The 21,418-nt window shown below is 35.9% G+C and overlaps 2 protein-coding genes across 5 annotated transcripts in view; one reads left to right on the top strand and one right to left on the bottom strand.

Annotated features, from left to right (window-relative positions):
* Window positions 1–723: 723 nt before the first annotated feature.
* rt (Protein O-mannosyltransferase rt) overlaps window positions 724–21,418 on the bottom strand; it is a 55,647-nt gene continuing 34,952 nt past the window's right edge. For all 3 annotated transcript variants that reach the window (XM_069842493.1, XM_069842495.1, XM_069842494.1), the window contains exons 12-13: window positions 13,250–13,424; window positions 724–10,558 (exon numbers count right to left, since the gene is read on the bottom strand). In XM_069842493.1, coding sequence (XP_069698594.1) covers window positions 10,372–10,558; window positions 13,250–13,424 — 362 coding nt within the window. In that variant the 3' untranslated portion in view covers window positions 724–10,371. The remainder of the gene's footprint in view (window positions 10,559–13,249; window positions 13,425–21,418) is intronic.
* LOC138711145 (uncharacterized) lies at window positions 15,870–21,115 on the top strand. 2 transcript variants are annotated; one of them, XM_069842496.1, is made up of 4 exons: window positions 15,870–16,298; window positions 16,789–16,906; window positions 17,358–17,487; window positions 18,568–21,115. In XM_069842496.1, exons 1-4 carry the CDS (start codon window positions 16,255–16,257, stop codon window positions 18,681–18,683), a joined length of 408 nt encoding a protein of 135 aa, XP_069698597.1. In that variant the 5' UTR covers window positions 15,870–16,254; the 3' UTR covers window positions 18,684–21,115. The 2 variants fall into 2 exon arrangements, 1 of the variants encoding a protein (XP_069698597.1); XR_011335350.1 differs by having other exon boundaries at window positions 15,871–16,356.

Genomic DNA, 21,418 nt, shown 5'->3' with positions numbered 1-21,418 from the left:
TGTAGCCAAACTGCCCAGTTCATTTGCACTACCACGTGTATCACGAGTCGTATTTCGTACCAGCGCCATTAGCTCGTACTTTCTTCTTTTTTTTTTTATTGGGTTATTTTACGACGCTGTATCAACATCTAGGTTATTTAGCGTCTGAATGAAATGAAGGTGATAATGCCGGTGAAATGAGTCCGGGGTCCAGCACCGAAAGTTACCCAGCATTTGCTCGTATTGGGTTGAGGAAAAACCCCGGATAAAACCTCAACCAGGTAACTTGCCCTGACCGGGATTCGAACCCGGGCCACCTGGTTTCGCGGCCAGACGCGCTGACTGTTACTCCACAGGTGTGGACTCGTGCTTTCTTAAAACAGTAATTTTAATTACTAGTATTGTTGATAGTGTTATCGAGAACAATATACAGTAATTATTTTAAACATATCGGTGACAAACGCTAAATACGCTTTGAATCTCGCGCCACCATGTGGCAACAGAGCTTACAAGGAGAGCAACAGAACGTTGCTTCCGGTTTACTCGGTTCATAACCTGGCTTTTAGTATAGAATGGTGGCAGTAAGTGAATGTGCAATGCATTCTGGAACAAAATGACGAAATACAAAACAATGCTGAACAGCTGCTGGTTCATGACAAGAAATACTGAAAATGTAAAGCTCGTAATTATGAAGATTATATGTATAAAGAATATTCCAAATATACTCGTAAGAATTACAAATAATTTTATAAAAATTAAACTGTTTATTACAAAAATAACTATTCTTAAATTAGGCAAATATCTTCCACCAAAATACAATTAAAACAAAGTAATACACTTCCAAGAGTCACATACATTGAGAAAACTTGCATACATATAATTACACTGACATACAACATGAGTCATATAAGACAATTCAAGCACTCATGAAGTACTGATGTTTTTAACAATTTGAAACTTGTGTATCTTTTTACGGATGACGCCTCTTCTTGACTTCAAAACTAACTAAAATTTTCAATTCACGAAAAAGTGTAACACTACCAGACAAAGAATTGTATGTCAGATATTTACTTACGGCACTCATAATTCATTACGGTTAGTCTTAAATCATAAAGAAAGATGTTATGTTTTTTAATGACACTCGCAACTGCCGAGGTTATATCAGCGTCGCTGATGTGCCGGAATTTTGTTCTGCTGGAGTTTTTTTACAAGCCAGTAAATCTACTGACATGAGAATATTATATATTTATTAATTTGTCCTACAGAATAATCTCTGTAATGTTGACAATTAATATTTCAGGAGAAAAATTCGCTCCGGCACTGGGGATCGAACCCGGGTCCTTGGTTCTACGTACCAAGGGCTCTGACCACTGAGCTACGCCGAATTCAATCCACAGCACCGGATCGAATCTTCCTCCTTCAGTGTTTCCCTTTGTGGCCTGACTCCAAGTTAGGAATATATGTTGACGTATATGTCTAGTGTCAACTGCCGGCGCCGGAGCGAATTTTTCTCCTCAAATATTAATTGTCAACATTACAGAGAATATTCTGTAGGACAAATTAATAAATCCATAATATTCTCATAGCTAGCAGTGCATCATAACTGCGGAATCCTGGACAAATAAGTCACTCAACTGAGTGCGCTCCTAGTATAATGGCAGTTGACACTAGACATATACGTCAACATATATGCCTAACTTGGAGTCAGGCCAAAAGGGAAACAGTGGAGGAGGAAGATTCGGTCCGGTGCTGTGGATTGAATTCGGCGTAGCTCAGTGGTCAGAGCGTAGAACCAAGGACCCGGGTTCGATCCCCGGCGCCGGAGCGAATTTTTCTCCTCAAATATTAATTGTCTACTGACATGAGCCTGTCGCATTTAAGCACACTTAAATGCCATCGACCTAGCCAGGAATCGAACCCGCAACCTCGGGCATAGAAGGCCAGCACTACTGGGTGTTCATTTCAAAGTGTGTCATGACGTCACTGTTGTTGGGTCACCGATTTGAAGCGAGTTTCAGTTTATATGTTAGAGAAGTTGCCTATTATTTAAGGCGTTCTTCAATCTGAACTTGAGAACGTGTACGGTATAACTTGAACGTCGTAGCAACAGATGGCGGTCTGTACGGTCTGTGTGCTACCATAACCTCTTTCGAACTGTGTTTTGCGCCGGCAAGTCGTACGCAGGGTATTTGCTATCATCGGTTGCGTACGGTAACATTCCACAACACAAATCAAATGCTCCGTGTCCATGTTGACCGTCGAAGTTAATGTCAACAAATACGTAAGTAATTGTCTTAACCCTCTCCCCATATCTTGACAGTACGTATTTCCAAACAGTTCACATTCCTGCCACTACCGGCGTTACCGTACGTATTGGCACGTACTTCAGAATGAAAGCCGTACTTGCTAGCAAACTTCTCTGCCTCTTAGATTATACACCCGAGCTGCGGAAGTGTAGGAAGATTGAATTCTCTATGCTCATCAGCTAGCCACATGACGGTATACAGCGAGCCATGACACATTTTGAACTGAACACCCAGTATACCAATTACGCCAACTTGGCCAACTCTTAAATCTTACAGAAAACGTTCTTTATTACAGTCATTTAACTCATAGCTAGGGATCTAATATATGCAAAATGCGTTAAGAACTTAATTTTATGCATTCAAAATGCAAATTCCTTTATTAAAGACCAAAATTAAGTGAAATACAGAGTGTCCCTAAATTAAACCGACAAATTAGGGAGCAGATAACCTTCGTGGAAGCATATTTTGTTAAGGAACCCATGGGCTGCGACGCTTCGTTTCATTGCAGAACAGATAATCACTCTTTTCAGTCCAAGAGGGGTGCGTCATTACTACTGTCACTCGGTTTGTTTAGGTCCAGAGCCCAGTATCATTTGGTATCGATTACAGCAAGTTTGTTTACTTCCATTGGTACGACCTCTTGTTATCCGCATTATTCGTCTACGTAGTTTAGTACTTGTACCGCACTCATTCTGTTGTAATGTTCAGTGCAGTTTAATGCGTCGTTGGTTTCGTTTTTCTGTACGTATTTTTTCTTTGTTTAGATTAACACACAGAATCATGTGACAATCGCTTGTTATTTCCGCACATCATTTGAACAAACCTAAACTTCTGGAAGGAATATCATCCTCAGGGAAAAATCATATTTCGCACAATGATAAAATGAAACCAGTAATGGCAGGGCTTTATAGCATTATTGGGCTATTCCATCTCAAATCGACCGAAATATAGAGAAAATTGACCTTGCAATTTTTAAATACAATGAAACTTTTTCTGTCCGTTGACAACTGTGATACAATGCTTTGTGCAAAGTTTGAGGCATCAGAACTTCATAATGTTTAAATTTAAAATATTTAAATGTATCGTATTCTCATAAAATGAGAAACTTTAAACTGTTGTGGCTCCGAAACCCTTTCACCCAGTGATCAAAACGATGGTTTATTTTGATGCTGAGAAGTTAAAGTTTATGTTGACATGTAAACAGTTTTTCTTACTTTTTATAGAAATGGAGAAATTTAGATTTTTCTTCATTAAGACGCCTTTGCCCATGAAAAAATATTTTTAAAATATATGGTTAGATTCCGCATTGAAAGTACAAATAAACACATGTTTTTACTGATGGTATGTTGATAAGAAAGTACTGAAAATATCAAATAAAGAAAATAAATAGTACACTCGTGAACTAACCAGCTGACTGTGAGACGGGAGCTAGCCGAGACAAGCAAGGCCAGAAGACATAAGCACGTGATGTTTTGTCTAGTAGCGCATAGCTGGACTAGCTTTATCACAAGTTTTCATAAACACAGGAGTAAAATGACGCCCAATGCTCGCTTATCTTCAGCTCTTGGCCAGTTCGTGCGGTACTGCGCCGTTCAAGTCTAGGCGTATGAAAATAATTTATTTAATACCCTCGAAACTTATTGCCGAGCCACTAAGCAAATAATGCCGAATCCCTCTTAATAATGCAAGGTTTTTTCTCAATATTTTTTACATTTTTACAAATGGGCAAAAAGCCTAAAAGTAAGTAAAATCAGATCATCTGTCTCTGTGTGTACAATAAAAATAAGGATTACTTCTTAACATAATCTACCAAATGTCAGCATCAAAATGAGCTCCCGTTCAATGTTCTGCAGTAAACGGTTCCAGAGTTCTGAGCGCTGAAAGAGGCTTGTTTTTATAAAATACGCTAAATTTGTCGCTCAATAGTACGAAAACCGTTTGACTTTCGATAGTATATTTTTGAAAATGCACTCTCCTCAGCACCTTGTATAAATAGGGAAAAAATTAGAGTATTAAAAAAATGCGAGGTTTTTTACTGATCGATTTCATATAGAATAGCCCTATTGTTGCAGTATTTTGAACACTTTAGTAATGTATTAGATACTGTTGATTTGTTGACTGAGTAGTGTTTTGTTTATATACAGAATGATTCACAAAGATTGTGCCATATTCTAGAATCTGATTCCTGATATCATTGTGAAGAAAAAAGTTGATAAATACATGTGTCCGATTTTCAATAGTTTTCGATAAAATCATGGTTCTTCCTTCTGTAACTTGCATCCTTGTGAACTTCTCTCTTTCTCTGGACATCTGGAGCTGTGTGTGTTACAGTACAGCTGATAGCAGCGACACAAAGTTTCATGACATTAGGGTCAAGGTTAGAGATAATGCACCACCAGTACAACGTATCTACCTAGCATCTGAACAACAGAAGTTAGGGAATGCGTCATGCACAGTTCATTTTTGGGCGAAAACTGGGTTTAATACAGATTTTTCAGGTGAATAATAATGTGAATGTTCTTTAATTAATTTATAATACATTCAGTGCCATTCTCGTAAATAATTTAAATGCTTAAACCTTCACGTTTATGTTTAACATTCAGGAAGATTAATTCACTCGATTTTTAAAATATGACATACGTTTACATGAAATTTTTTCATCACAATGTCAGAAATCAGCTCCTATAGTATGGCACAATCTTCGTGAATCATCCTGTATATATTATTATGAATATATATGAATATATTACCATAGTCTAGCATATACAGTCACGAAGCTCAATACTTACTAAATATGGAAACATAGACAGTTGCAATATGCATCCATAGATAGTTGCTAACCACCAGGGTCGTACTATCGCCTCATCACAGACCCTTTCCCCAGCAGACGATAAAATGTATTGTACTTTCGATATCGTATTCTTTTGAAAAAATTAACACCTTCCTTCCACTATTGAAATATGAAATATATAAGGTTTATATATTATTTTCATAAAGTATATATTATATTTTATAAACTCACCTTCCTGGATCTTTCGGAAGAAGGATAAATCTGACCTCTATTTCTTACAATATTTATAGTACCACAAACGTCTCCTTGTCCCATATTATTATTCAAATTATTGTATTTTAGCCATTTACAGTTATTACAACCGATAACGAACATTTCACAGTTTACACAACTTTTCACAACAATGCGAAATACAGCACAGTCAATGCCTTTTCGATCTAGACCAGGCTGTAATGTACGTTCGGGTTTTCTATTTCAGTGTATGTAGCTCAGTGAAATATTATATTATAACTTTATTGCGTATCATTGCTAAGTTTTATTTAGTGTAATGTGTCCATAAGTTCTGTTTACTTCTTGTTGCATAATATGTTGCAGAAATAATTACAAAACTGTGTTTTTTTAGTGTGAAGAGAGTTTTACGTGTTAACATAATCTGTTCGCATCAACATTTTAAGTTTAGAATGGAAGCTATTTTGAGGTTCAATAAAAACGAATTTATATTGTGATTTTAATTTAGCACATCTACCTTCCTTAATTGTAGACAGAAAATTGACCATGCCACTCCTATGAAATTAATGTATGTACGATTGTGTTACTTCATCTCTTAGGTAGTAGATAAATACAATAATTCAGTACTCAATTGTAGTATTAAAATACAAATAGAATGTGACGGGTATCATACATGACATTATGTTTAATTATAATGTATAATTGCGAATATAGGAATATAAGTTAAATAAAGTAACATAACCTATACTTTCCATATGACATAACATACATATGTAGTGGCAGGGCATTGGAGATCACTAAAATTAGACAGAAATGGGCAACTGGTACAGTAAACATAACCTATAATTTCAACATATCTAAATATTCGTGCGGTGCAACTGAAAATTATTGAATCGTGCGTAAATGAATGTACAAGAATTTCGCAATATTTAATCGAAATAAAGGCAAGTATTACACATACGAACAACGTAATTTTCACACCAAAAATAATATTACACCTTAACTCGCAAGGAATTATGTCTGAAATGTCTCCTAATCATTGTTTTAAATTTTATTAATGCAATTACACTACATTTTAGAGAAATATATGTTACTCTTTATGCATTCCAATTAATTTATATGGTTGAAATGCCGCCCTTCGTGATCGGGTTAAGCGAGTCATATGGTCTGTATTAGATCACGATGGCAGTGACACAGTCTATTGTTCCTAGTACTCACAGCACTCCAAGCGGCTAGCAACTACCGTGAGAAATGCAAAAAATCACCCCAAGCTTCGTGACTGTATATAGTAGACTGTGATATTACTATGGCAGTTTTCAACAAATTATAAAAAATAAAATTGTAAATAGTCAGTCTTCAAAACTTGTTTATAATTTTCAAGAATATTTCTCACCCCTTGTTCCTGTGACAAATTGTATCGTGAACACCATGTCCTCTACCTGCAAAAGATTTGGCAACACTGACTAACATTAGATAACAACTCTTCTTCAATAAGAAATGTCGTAAATCTGTGACTAGGAAATTAAGAGAGGAATTAAGAAATACAGAATTCGAATCTTGCAAAGTAATGCCTGGAAGAGGCAGAGGTGTAGAATTGTACAGCCAAGTACCTAAAGCCAATGCCTGGATTTTTAATAAATCTGGACTATCTACATCTGAATGGGTAACCTGCCTCAAAATGAACGCCAATTTAGCAGCAGTTAGAGGGATACCTGGTCGCTCCTTGGACGGATCCCGGTGCAGACATGGCTGCCCAGAGACTGAAATCCTTGCCCACGTCCAAGGTCAATGTAACAGAGGTTTACCACAGTCTACAATATACAGTCGCGAAGCTTGAGGTGATTTTTTGCAAATCTCGTGATAAAGCGCTCCAAGCGGTTAGCAACTAGAAACAATAGACTGTCCACGGTCGACTTTGGACTGTGTCGTATTTCCATCGAGTGCTAGCTCGTTGCGTATTTCACATTGATGCTTGTGAAATGTTCGTTATTGGTTATAATGAAAATGTTAATGGCTAAAATACAATAATTGGAATAATAATATTTTACTAGAGACGTAGAAAAATTAAGTTTGTTTTGATGAAATTTATTGATCACATTTTATTTTCAATTCTGGTGGGATTATTATTGCTTAGGCCTACTTTTTTTTTTCAAGGATATGTTTTAATTATAGCTGTTAATTTTGTTGTTATTTTTATTTGTTACTTTACTAGAGACGTAGAAAAAGTCTGTTACAATAAAATTTATTGATCACGTTTTATTTCCAATTCTGGTGTGATTATTACTGCTTAACCTCATCCCACTTCGTTAACTACGTAAGCTTACACTACAAGTACCGGTACACGTAAGTTACTCCATTAATTCATATTTCCATTATTATTGTTGTAAAGAGAAATTCAAATTAATATTTATTGGTTTCATAGTTAATTATCGCTATAATCTTGAATGAGTGAAGCTATTATAGTAAATTTCAGTTCGTTTTGCACAAACAAAAATTATATTAACTTATTTCTTGCAGGTATCTTCGAGTTTATGGTGGAATTTAATATACTTCATTAAAATAATAAATTAACTTTATGCATTTAATATTTCAATAATGGAAGGAAGGTGTTAATTTTCCCAAAAGAACACGAGAACGAAAGTGTAACATATTTTGTCGGCTGCTAGGAGAGAGATCTGCGATGATGAGGCGATAGTAGCGATCCTAGTGGTGGGCAACTACCCATGTTTGCATTTTTACTACACATTGAGCTTCGCGACTGTATATAGTAGACTGTGGGTTTACTCCTCCGAAATGCCAGACACCATCATGTTCGATCCTTAATTGCAACTGTTTTGAAAAAAAAGTCTTGGACAGTAGAAGAGGAAGTTTTTTGTCTTGCTACTAATGGCTTCTCTAGACATATTGACATCATAGCGTATTCCCAGACTACCAAGAAAGGATATATAATTGATCCTTCCATATGGATTGAAATGGGGAGTAGCCAGCCGGAGGATGTCAATCAAGAAAAGATCAACATTTATCTGCCAACAGTTGATTACTTCAAAGCAAAATACCAGCTTGAAGACATTGACGTGATTGGTCTTCTTATTGGAGCTCTTTGAAAGCTTCAGGAAGACTTTAAACTACCACAGACACTTACTACTGACATCATAACTTCAGTTTTGAAACGCTCTTGCCAAATTCTGAGTCATCATATTCACTCTGTTCAATTTCTTTTTCTTCACTTTATAATTCATACTAGTGGCTTGTGCAGCAAATGCTGCTGCAAACTAAGTTCGTTAGACGTTCAAATAAAAATTTGTCAGATTTATTTTCAATGAAGAATACTTGTCTTTTTGATAGTTATTTGCTTCCATAATAATGAAACATACTCCCTCTGAATGGATTTTTTTAGGCCAAATACTTTTTCTTGAACCTATCCAATTTCAGTTTTTGAGTTTCAACGCGAAAACGCAAGTATCAATGTCAGGACGATAGCAGTAGCTATTTCAGGTCATTGTGGATTGTAGGCGAAAGTTAAAAAAATGTCAGATTTGCTAAGCTTTCGAACAATAGCATTTTCGTATAGCTGCTGCATGTAGAACTTGAAATGTAGAGCATAAAATCATTTTATCCTACTAAGAGATCTTGCTGAAATGATCTGGAGACTACAAAATTTTCTAGGCCTCTTATTTTATCAGTAAGTAATACCTTTTGATCTTTCCTAAGGAACTGCAATTTTTGCACTCTCTCGAGCCGATACTGAAGACAATGTCACATATCAATATCTACACTACACCGCCATTAAGTATACGAAAAAGACCCAACCCCACTGGGTTAATAAGTATAAAAATATTTTGATTTTTAATAACAATATTATTATCTTACTTAAGTTTTGTAGTTGTATATAGCAGCCACTCAGTAAATTATAGAAATGAAGATCTAAATTAAGATATTCTTTACATTTACTTACATAACCTCAAAACGTTTCAATTTCACGTCATCAATATAGCATCAATATTATGTACAATTAATGAAAAATAGATGCATCATGATATTAACTATAATAATATTTAATTTCTAATGGTAATAATGTCATCAAACCACCTCAAGTTTCGTAGATTTGAATGTCCAATATACAGCTGTACGCAGAAAATTATACACTGCAGAATCAGTTCTTAATAACAAATTGAATTGAGCTCTAAATATGTCGGCAATCCTGCAGGTCCATGGCCTTCGTGTAATAGCCTATTGTTTATTGTAGTGTGTGTTTTGTTCTGAAATTCAATCCAGTCGTTCGTGATTCAATAACATTAGTTCTCAAAACTGACAACAGATGGGTTTTGGAAAATAGGAAAATTATGTAGGAAAATTGACATTTGCCTGAAAACTACTACTTTTCCGAAAAACTTTGGATGTCAGGCATGAAAATGAGGGGTCACTCATTAAAATCCGTTCAGTCGTTTTCCCGTAATTTCCATTACCAGTTCAAATTATATATATATAGATATGTTTATTTTAATTTTTTGTCAACAAATTTATGTAAACATTTAATATTGTAAAATTCATGTAGGAGAGTATACTGAGTCCTTCTGGGCTACCTCCAACGGGAGGCAGTTAACAATTTAAATTTATCATACTTAAATAACCCATATTCACTTCTTTATTGCACAGTTAAGAAACAATCTTAGTCCTTACGTTAAAATTCGTGAAAAGGAATGGAGAAATTCTGTTTTGTGTTCAGATAAATATTCTTTAACATCTCTATGGATACTAAAAAATTAAGAAAAGAATTAAGTAAATGGAACAATTCTGGAAAATTTCATGTGAAATTTCCAGACCTCATACTCATAAATTTGTGCATTTCAACATTAATAAAATTATTGACACAAGTTTCATACTGTTATCATTACACAACTAGGAATCGTTAATTTAAGTTAGTATACTTACTGTATAAAAATAATAGGAACCAAAGAAGGAGAAGAAGTATCTTTCGCCATAAATGACTTGAGTATTAGAAACTGCTTAGTAGATGTGAATTACTAGACAGGCGGAGGTTGGCTGTAATAAGGCTCGCTGTCGCACTCATTGTCTGTGGAGAATGAAGTCCCACGAGTCTCTCCACCGCAGTCGGAGGATGTCTGTGGCCGACAGAGGAGTTGTGCCATAACTTAACACAGAAAACCGTCTGAACACAATGAGCACTGCAATCAGCCACGCCCCCATTGCTAGCTTGAACCCTGCCAAGCCTAGTCGCCAGGACAAGGTGTCACTGCAACAACAAAATATATCCATGTTGATTCTTTCGTACACTACTTTTAACACTTGAATATAAATAACTGATTAAATGGTGATCTTACTCGTGTTAATTATGTAAGCATGTGTGGCTTACAGCTGTTTCGGTGCTACTTGACACCATCCTCAGAGCCTACTAGATCTCGGCGCTATCTCAACTTCGCTGCCTGTTGTGTGGGTGTGTTCGTGTGATGAAGAGTTGTGTCAAATAGTGTGTGTGTGTTCTGAAATTGATCTGTGTGTTGAGAATTTGATTAGGGTGTGTCTTAGTGTGTCTGCATATTTCATTATTGTCCTAGTGTGTTGAGTTTTTGGTTTTTGGGTTGTATATGCCGAACACATAACTAATGCTAATCACACATACAATAACATAAATACAGACATGGAAATCCTACACATACAACCCAAAAACCAAAAACTCAACACACTAGAACAACATTAAATATACAGACACACTAAAACACACCCTAATCAAATTCTCAACACACAGATCAATTTCAGAACACACACACTATTTGACATAACTCTTCATCACATGAACGCACCCACACAACAGGCAGCGAAGCTGAGACAGCGCCGAGATCCAATAGGCTCTGAGGATGGTGTCAAGTAGCACCGAAACAGCTGTAAGCCACACATGCTTACATAATTAACACGAGTAAGATCGCCATTTAATCAATTATTAACAAAATATAATCCTCTGCAGCACAAGCAGGAGACAGGTATATAGTAAAATCCCTCGTATACGGCACCCAAATAACCGGCAATACCAAAACAACGGCACTTTTGACTAGGCTAAAAAAAAAGTCATTCATGTGAAAGGGAAGAGTCGGACGAAGATGGAGTGGTTTTCACGGATCGCACATGCCACATATTGTGTTTACTCTTTACAGTGTTCACGAGTGAAGACATAAGACAAAAAAACCCGTTATGTCCCTGGAGTATATCGGGTAGCATCGGTAAGCTGTCACTTGGACCTTGCAAACAATGCACAGAGACGATATCTTTCAATTTACCACTTGAACTCACTCGTTTCGAAGGGATGTTGGATGAGTCTAAATAGGAAAGTGTGAAATTCTCTGTTCCTGCAGTGCGCAAAAATTTTGAGTGATAATATCATGGCTATTACCGCTAAGCGCTGCTATTGCACAATGGATTCTGCAAAATGCAAGCAAAATATTCTTACTCTCAAATCATCGAGTGCTACTTCATCGTCTTCATAGTTCGATGTTGGCTACAATGTTGTTAATGTCACATGATTCGCATGACTGCCATTTAAAATTGTCACAAGGTTACGAAAACTTTTAGTATTTTGTACGCTATTTTGTAAATTATGAATTGATGAATGTACATTACCGTATTCAGTACTAAAAATAAACATTGTACGTATTTAAAAAATTTATTTTTAAATATCTATATGAAAATTCCTTTAGTCGCAACACTGTTATTCCCGGTGTGACTCCTCCTCTTTGCTTACGCCTTAGGAAGTGAAGGCTCTATAAAGTCTAGGTAGGTAGTATCGTTCGCCATTTTTGTTCTTTCGTTGCCGAGCTACCATATGAGGGATCTATTTGCCACACCTTTAAACATTACCATGTCGTAGCTCCTATGATAATAAATCAAACTCACTGTAATTCAGCAAATAATTGAGCGGCAAATGACGTCTTCTTGTGCTTTTTGCGAACGCCAACAAAAGAGCCAAAATGGCGGGCGATTATATTAAGTATTTATCGAGCCTTAAGAAATGAATAACGTCTTCAACAGAAAATCACAAGACGCACACATTTAAATGTAGCCGACCTGCAACGTGATTGGCTGCCGGAAATTAGAGCTACGGGACTGTAAATTTCAACATGGAAAAAAATGTTTGTGCAGTACAGTGTGTCGTATTTTCCAATTATCCGGCACAGGCTTTGTCCCACAGTTGTCGAATACAAGGAATTCTACTGTACAAAGAAACAGGAGATTTTAATTTTGTTGTAGGTAGTACAGTTGTTGTTTTCTAATGCCAGGCGTTTGACAATAAAGTCATTTGACCTCTTGCACTCCAATATTTTTCAAAGATATTATCATGACCAGCCACTGAAGAACAGATTTTGAGGTGTTCCGAATCCATTTCTTGGTTTGAGTTGCACAATGGACAGTTAGGGGACTGATATATTCCAATTCTATGCAGGTGTTTGGCCAAACAGTCATGGCCTGTTGCCAATCTAAATGCAGCTACAGACGATTTTCGTGGTAAATCGGGAATTAACTGTGGATTTTGGTGCAGAGAGTTCCCTTTTGTCCCTTGGGATTGTGTTATCAAATTTTGTTTGTTGAAGTCTAAGTATGTAGATTTAATAAATCTCTTCACAGAGTAATACGTAGATTTAGTAGTACAGTAGAATGATTATTTTAATAGGCTTAGATTCATTTCATTGTTTAGCCTGATTATTGCAATTTATTGAACATGGTGCATTGGACTGATGGGCAACAAGGATATGCTGTAAATTCTTATTATCTAAATCAGTCATGTCAGTATGAGTCCCCTGAGTTAGAGGTGCTCACCGAGTGCATTGATGCCTTTCCCCTTCTTATGCCACAAGAGGGGCGGCAGAGACAAATAAGTACACGGTTGGTACGAATCATACAATTTCTTGCTTTACAGTACCTACTGAAAACTCACCTGAAAAGCTGGTGTAGGTGTTCTACCAGTGCAGCTGTCAACAGCACTTTGAACGTGAAAGCTGGCAGGTAATGGTGCAGGAACAATGTGCGCTCAACGAAAAAGTATGGCAAGTAATGGAAGAGAAATCCAGACAGCAACACTTCGCCCATTGTGAGGAAGTTACGCCAAATCTCTGCAACAAAAAGTACAAGATACTGCCAATTATTTGTACCCCGATTATGTGTCAGGTGTAGATGGGGAAGGGTATGGAAGACCTAAATCTGAGATTACGAGGGGGATCCAGGAAATAACGACCATTCGCGCATACCCGCCACGCAGCTGACTCCCCTTCCTTGTTTGAAGGTCAACTGGCTTCCTTAACATGTGTTCTCATAATGTTGTGAGTACTGGTTGCAACAAGTCGCCATTGTGCATTTTGTGTTACTTCAAAATGAAAGACGTGATTGATAATCCCGCCGACTGTGAGGTGAGGAGTATGATTCGATTTTTGAATGCCCGACATTTGAAACCTGCAGAAATTTACCGGCAATTGAAAGAAGTGTATGGCGATACTGTAATGAATGAAAGAAATGTGAGAAAATGGTACGAAATGTTCAACAATGGGCGAACAAATGTCCACGATGAAACTCGACCCGGACGCCCATCACTCATCACAGAAGACCTGAAGACTAAAGTGAACGACAGAATCTTGCAAGACAGGCGCACATCACTCGACGAATTGCATATTTCCTTTCCTGACATTTCTCGTTCTTTGCTTGGTGAAATTGTGTCGCAACATCTTGGCTACCACAAAATCTGTGCACGATGGGTTCCACGGCAACTGAGTGACCAACACAAAACTCAGAGAATGGCCTCAGCATTGACATTCTTGATGTGATATCACACAGATGGAGACGCCTTTCTTGATCAAATTGTGACTGGTGATGAGACCTGGGTGTCTCACAACACCCCAGAGACCAAGCGCCAATCACGTCAGTGGCATCATCCCTCATCACCCAAGAAACCGAGAAAATTCAAACAGACTCTCTCAACACAAAAAGTCATGGCTACTGTCTTTTGGGATCGCAAAGGTGTTCTTTTGCTGGATTTCATCCCAAAAGGCACTACGATCAATGCAAATCGTTATTGTGAGACTTTACGAAAACTACGGCGAGCCATCCAAAACAAGAGGCGAGGAATGCTTTCAAGAGGAGTTGTGCTTCTTCACGACAACGCCTGCCCGCACACTACTGCTTCAACTCGGGAATTGCTGGATCAATTCGGTTGGGAAATCTTTGATCATCCACCCTATAGTCCAGACCTTGCTCCTAGCGATTTTCACTTTTTCACTAAGTTGAAAGACTTTCTGGGTGGTACGCATTTTGGAAGTGATGAAGAGTTGAAGAAGACAGTGAACACCTGGCTTAATGAACTGGCGGCAGAGGAGTATAACACGGGAATTCTAAAGCTGGTGAACAGATACGACAAATGTTTAAATGTAGGTGGTGATTATGTAGAGAAGTAAAGGAAGCTTCAGTTATGTAACAGACTGTTTTTTCAAGTAAATATATATTTTTTTAATTATTACAACAAAACGGTCGTTATTTCCTGGATCCCCCTCATACATCCTATTCTAGTAACCATTCTCGTTTCACAAATGAGATACTTCCAACAATACAATGCAAATAACTGAAATCTCTTAATTGTTCAACTGAAAAGAGCTTTCGAGATTAGCTTCATTATCTGACATTATAATCTGGCTACCTACAATTAAAGCTGAGCTTAAGGCTATGGATCTGTGAAATTTCTAACTTCTACATTTTTACACCTTACTTACTTACTGGCTTTTAAGGAACCCAGAGGTTCATTGCCGCCCTCACATAAGCCCGCCATCGGTCCCTATCCTGAGCAAGATTAATCGATTCTCTATCATCATATCCCACCTCTCTCAAATCCATTTTTATATTATCTTCCCATCTACGTCTCGGCATCCCTAGAGGTCTTTTTCCCTCCGGCCTCCCAACTAACACTCTATACGCATTTCTGGATTCGCCCATACGTGCTACATGCCCTGCCCATCTCAAACATCTGGATTTAATGTTCCTAATTATGTCAGGTGAAGAATACAATGCGTGCAGTTCTGTGTTGTGTAACTTTCTCCATTCCCCTGTAACTTCATCCCTCTTAGCCCCAAATATTTTCCTGAGAACCTTATTCTCAAACACCCTTAACCTATGTTCCTCTGTCAACGTGAGAGTCCAAGTTTCACAACCATAAAGAACAACCGGTAATATAATTGTTTTATAAATTCTAACTTTCAGATTTTTTGATAGCAGACTGGATGATAAAAGCTTCTCAACTTCTCTACATTTTTACACCTATTAATCTGAAACTGTTACCACATATTTATTATAATGTGGATATGCACTACACAAATTTTGATTCTGATATTCCAATTACATTACTTATAATTAATTATTGTTGTTTTTTTAATACTGAATTATGTTGTTGTTGTCTGCTAATGCCGAATATCTGACAACAAAATCATTAACTCTCTCGCTCTCCAGTACTTTTTCACTCAAGGACGCCAAGTTGATAGTGGCTGGGCAGTGTTGAAGATGATTTTAATCAGGGGGGTTTAACTCAAATGATAGATGTTGGATGCTCATAGATGTTCCATAGTTTGCCGCATGTGGTCAGGACAGCGCTGGCTGTATTTCGATAACAGAGTTTGTAAAATTAGCAGTACAAAACTCTTTGGTTTCGAAAGTTCTTTGGTTTTAAGTTTTGCCAATATGACAGTTTTAAACAGATATTATTAATATCCATTATTTACAGAATGTGTCAGTTTTATAATATTCGGATTATTATTACTATTACTATATAGCTAATTTGCATTTTCATTCGAGGACAAAGTAGCCATATTAGTGTACTGTGTATGACCTATTAACCTCATTTGTTCAGTTGATCAATTGTTGGATGTTGGCATTCCTATTCTGTTTAAATCTTGTATAAATTATGGAATGGACGAACATGGCTGCTTAAGGAAGAAATTTGAACAGATCGAGTTAATTGAGAAGTTACTGGTGCTTTCCTGCAACAAGAAATAATTCGCAACGTTAAAGGTAAGAAAGAAATATGTTTGAGATTACATCTACACGGTTCAACTTCACACATCCAAGCAATGCCTGCAAGATTGGTATTTAATAATAACGGAAGTGCACACAATGTGCAGGATAATATATTATTTTAGCTTTCGCTGCTGCAGAACTTGGTCAGTGAAACTATAATCGGTTTATACACTCCATCACATGGTATTTTGGTATTTTAATTTTAATATGGCGTACCTTGTAGATAGGAAATCTTAATGTATCTTAATTCAACATGCGCTTTAAACTTGATTCTTTCAATATTCTTCCCAGACTGCGTGCGTACGAGCATGAAAAACTGAACCGTGTAGATGCAGCTTAACTGCACCGTCATGTTTTCTAATTTAAACTGAATTCTTCCATCATATCTTAAACGTTTATTAAACTGAGATCTGTAATTGTTTTCAGGGATAAACTTCAGAACGCGATTACCTTCCTTCTATCACTACCACATGATGAACTGACTTCTGTGTTGAATTACAACAGTGTATTAGGCCTAACTGCAATTACGCCAAGAGCTTTAAAGGTAAGCTAACAGAGTTAATATACACTTTGGGTATGAACGAACATCTTATTTTTGTATATAGCTAAGTTAAGTTGGTCAGACATCTTAAAATTCGTGGGACAGAATCTGATATGACTAAACATGTTGTTCCCGGTGTAATTCTTTACAGTTGCGTTACCAAAGGATGGCGGGGTACCTTAGCTCGGTAACGCAATAGTAAAGAAGTGTTGTTCCCGAAAAGATATATTTTAGAAATTTGACTTTACAGTTAACAATAGTACCTTTACTGGAATAATTTTGATAAAATAAAAAGAGTTAAATTGCCGGAGATATTATTTTTATAGACTCGTGGATAGAATTCTTCCAGGAATATTTTACAAACGTTGATTATACTGCAATCCTTCAATTGTACTATGAAATGTAGTGTTATTAATGCATTATATGATACTAGGCTACTGCTGGTTTGTTTCAGTTAATAGAAAGACAAATGGCGGAGTTTTACACTGTGAATGTGCTGCAGTGTACTGTCAGAAATCGGATAGTAATGAGGAGACCTGGTTATTCCTGTTTCCTGCGCCAAGTAATGCAGCACAGCTTAAAAGGTAAGCAATGGCATTGGCATAAGCTCAATGCAAAGATATCCTTATATATCATCAGTAAATAGTCAAGGTTGGTAAACTGTAGTGATTTTTAAATTTAAGTGAGAATTATTTGTCAAATTCGTATTTGTTTATTAAAATGAGTTTTTGCCTTCTTTTGTAATTCATTTAAACTTAATTTGTGCATTAGTTCCTACATAATTGTGTATTTTGTTAATGTGTTATTTTAAGTAATTAATAATAAAAAATAATTTACTATGTTTACACATAGGCCTCATTGTTAATACATGAAGAGTTACAGCACTAATAACCTGCACTTAATGATAATAATAATTAGCTTGGACTTAGGCAAGATATTATGCTCAGTTTGTTATTCACTAGAAAAGAATTCAACTATTTAGGGAGATTAATATTTACAAATAGATTTATCAGAAGAGCTTAGCATTGTGTGTTTTCAGAATAAATACATAGTCCATTTGGCATTGTGCAACTTTTACTTTGAATATTGTTATGAGCTACAACTATTCATTTCAATCCTCAGCATCATACTGTGCTTTAATTAGGTGGTGATTCCGAAAGTAGGCTCTACTTGACTACCTGTACCATGTGTTCTGTTGCTCCTTAATTAGGAGTTGGGAAAAGACACATGAGAAGCAAACTTTCAAAACCTGTCCATTTCTTCAGAAAATGTTAGAATTATATGTCTGTAATAAACAAAGATTTTTCTGTGGTGAAATTTTATATGAATTCATAGGAAGAAAAATATATTTCACCATAGAAAATATTTTGTTCATTGCAGAGATGAAAGTTTGCTACTCATATATATTGCTAATAGTTTTAAGAAGCAGCAGAACAGTCATATGTAAAAAGTTTATATATATTTTTTTTCAGTAAGTTAATTTCTCATCTTAATCATGTTAGGTGCATATAATTTTAATCTGTGATTTAAATAGTAACAATTATTTGATGTAAATAAAATGAAAATTATTTTATTAACATCATGATTAAATCATTAATTTAAATTAATACCAACCCTGGTTTGTGTATTTTTTTAAGATAATAATAGAATTTTGATTGTAACAGGTACCACATGTGGGCAGCTGTGGCAGAAAATCCTCATCCTTACAGAAGGGCCTATATATGTGCAAGCCATTTTCGCAGTAATCAGTATAACGGTGACTTCAGATATAACTTACTAAGAGGGGCCATTCCATCAAGGGATGCTTGGTATCCCACTCAAGAACTGCGACCCACTTCATCACCAGCCTACTTACATTAACCTTTTTCACCACCTAACATAATTGCTTCATTCATTGCACTTCACTGTGGCATCAATTTGAACCTGTATTCTCTTTCATTGAGTGATTCATTCATTGTCTTTATCTTTTAACAAAATTGTGTTTAATTTTGTTGAAAGGTATATGGTAATGGACTTCATTCATTATTATTATTATTATTATTATTATTATTATTATTATTAAAGGTAAAAGGTAAAGGTATCCCCGTAACATGCCAAGAAGGCATTTGGGGGGCATGGAGGTAGAGCCCCATGCTTTCCATGACCTCGGTACTAGAATGAATTGTTGTTATTATTATTATTATTATTATTATTAGAGGTAAAAGGTAAAGGTATCCCCGTAACATGCCAAGAAGGCATTTGGGGGGCATGGAGGTAGAGCCCCATGCTTTCCATGACCTCGGTACTAGAATGAATTGTTGTTATTATTATTATTATTATTATTATTATTATTATTATTATTATTATTATCATTGTTATCTCATTTCGTTTAATGTGTTGATTTCTTCAGTCAATTGAAGGAAAATAAGGGGAATTCATTCATTCATCTGAAAAAAAAAAAAAAAAAGTAGAGTACTTGACTTCTACATTATGAGCAATATAATTTTTGTAATATATAGGGCAATGATAAATCTAACGATCTTTAAGACCCTAAGTTAACATTACATAGTAATATAAATACAAATAATAATTACTAGTACAATGAGCATTTCAGTTGTGTCATCTATAGGGCATAGGAGAGAGTCCAGTGGCAGCGATACGAATCTGCAGCTTCTGCAACTGGTGAGATTTGGGTGCATTATTTAGAATTTTTAAAGAGTAAATATGTTGTTGTTTTCTAATGTCAGGCGTTTGACAATAAAGTCATTTGACCTCTTGCACTCCAATATTTTTCAAAGATATTATGACCAGAGTAAATATGTTGATATTTTCTAATGCCAGACATTTGACAATAAAGTCATTTGACCTCTTGCACTCCAGTATTTTTCAAAATTATTGTCATGGTCAGCCACTGAAGCACAGATTTTGAGGTGTTCCGAATCCATTTCTTGGTTTGAGTAGCACAATGGACAGTTAGGAGACTGATATATTCCAATTCTATGCAGCAAAATAGTCCCCCAATCGGACTTCTGGGCGGGACTACTTTAATGGTACAGAAGCAACTAAATTTTTTATAATGGAATGCTTGCATAACATCAGCTAAGAAGAGAGTAAATATGGTACAATATTTTGTCTCTTCTCACTTTATAGATCTCTTGGATATGGAACAACAAGTTTTGTCGGAGAAATCATTGTAATAAGTGAAAGTCTCAGGAATCTTCTATGCCACATCAATAAATTTAAGAATGCAGTTATATTGTCAGACTCCAAAGCAGCTATTCTATCAATAGTCTCTAAATACATACTTTCATTTCAAACAGCAGAAATAACTAAAATGCTCTCTCAATATCACTCAATAAAAGAATTGTATTCCAGTGGATACCATCCCATTGTGGAATCCTGGGAAACGAGAATGCTGATGCTTTAGCAAAGAAGGGCAGCAGTGCTACTTACAGACCTGTTACTAAATCTACGTATTACTCTGTGAAAAGATTTATTAAATCTACATACTTAGACTTCAACAAACAAAATTTGATAACACAAATCTCAAGGGAAAAAATGGAACTCTCTGCATCATAATCCACAGTTAATTCCCGATTTACCACGAAAATCGTCTGTAGCTGCATTTAGATTGGCAACAGGCCATGACTGTCTGGCCAAACAAACACCTGCATAGAATTGGAATATATCAGTCCTCTAACTACCCACTGTGCAACTCAAACCAAGAAATGGATTCGGAACACCTCAAAATCTGTGCTTCAGTGGCTGGCCATGATAATATCTTCGAAAAATATTGGAGTGCAAGAGGTCAAATGACTTTGTCAAACCCCTGGCATTAGAATACAACAACAACATATTTTGAGCAATGGGGCCACAACCAAATCAAACACTCAGTATCAAAGCTCAAAATTAGGAAATGTTGCGAAGTATAGACTTATCTCTAATAAATTGTATTGCACTTTTTCTAATATGTTCAGTGTTTTAAATCAACTATACATCAGAGAATGAAAAATAATTTTTTTACTTGTATTTCTTAATGGTGTTTTTATTAAAGGTCTAAGTTAATTTTATGTCTGTTGTAGACAAATAGTTTTCTTTGTATTCTTTATCAGTGGTGATTATTGATTACTTAGATTTTTAATATCCATATATTAAACTAATGGCAGTTACTTTTAAAAATAGATGTTCAGCTCTGACGGTGTAAAACAAATAAAGTGGTGTTTTATAAATGTTTATGAACGTGCGTTGTACTATGTCACAGCAAAACATCTTATGATTATTTTCGAGCTAATGTTTGACATAAAAAAATTAAGAGCAAATTATAATTATATAACTGACCAATAATAACTTCGAAGTCAATATTCCAAAGTCAATCTTTGTTTTTATTTTCCAATACATGATACATAACATTATTTAAAAATAGTGCTTAAGGTGTTTTGGAGAGAAGTATCCTATCCTATTCGCTTCCTGTATCTCAATTACATATTTGATCTAGAAGATGCAAAAACTTTTATTAGTCAAATTTGATAAATTAAT

This window comes from Periplaneta americana, chromosome 12 (genome assembly GCF_040183065.1).
Source record: "Periplaneta americana isolate PAMFEO1 chromosome 12, P.americana_PAMFEO1_priV1, whole genome shotgun sequence".
NCBI classification, from domain to species: Eukaryota; Metazoa; Arthropoda; class Insecta; order Blattodea; family Blattidae; genus Periplaneta; species Periplaneta americana.
This window is presented reverse-complemented; position numbering and strand designations above follow the sequence as displayed.

Excerpts from the sequence above, each read along its gene's own strand:
- LOC138711145 (XM_069842496.1), top strand. The coding sequence starts at position 16,255 with ATGGACGAACATGGCTGCTTAAGGAAGAAATTTGAACAGATCGA. Across the intron at positions 16,907-17,357 it reads TTACGCCAAGAGCTTTAAAG|TTAATAGAAAGACAAATGGC; the intron begins GTAAGCTAACAG and ends GGTTTGTTTCAG. Across the intron at positions 17,488-18,567 it reads AATGCAGCACAGCTTAAAAG|GTACCACATGTGGGCAGCTG; the intron begins GTAAGCAATGGC and ends TGATTGTAACAG.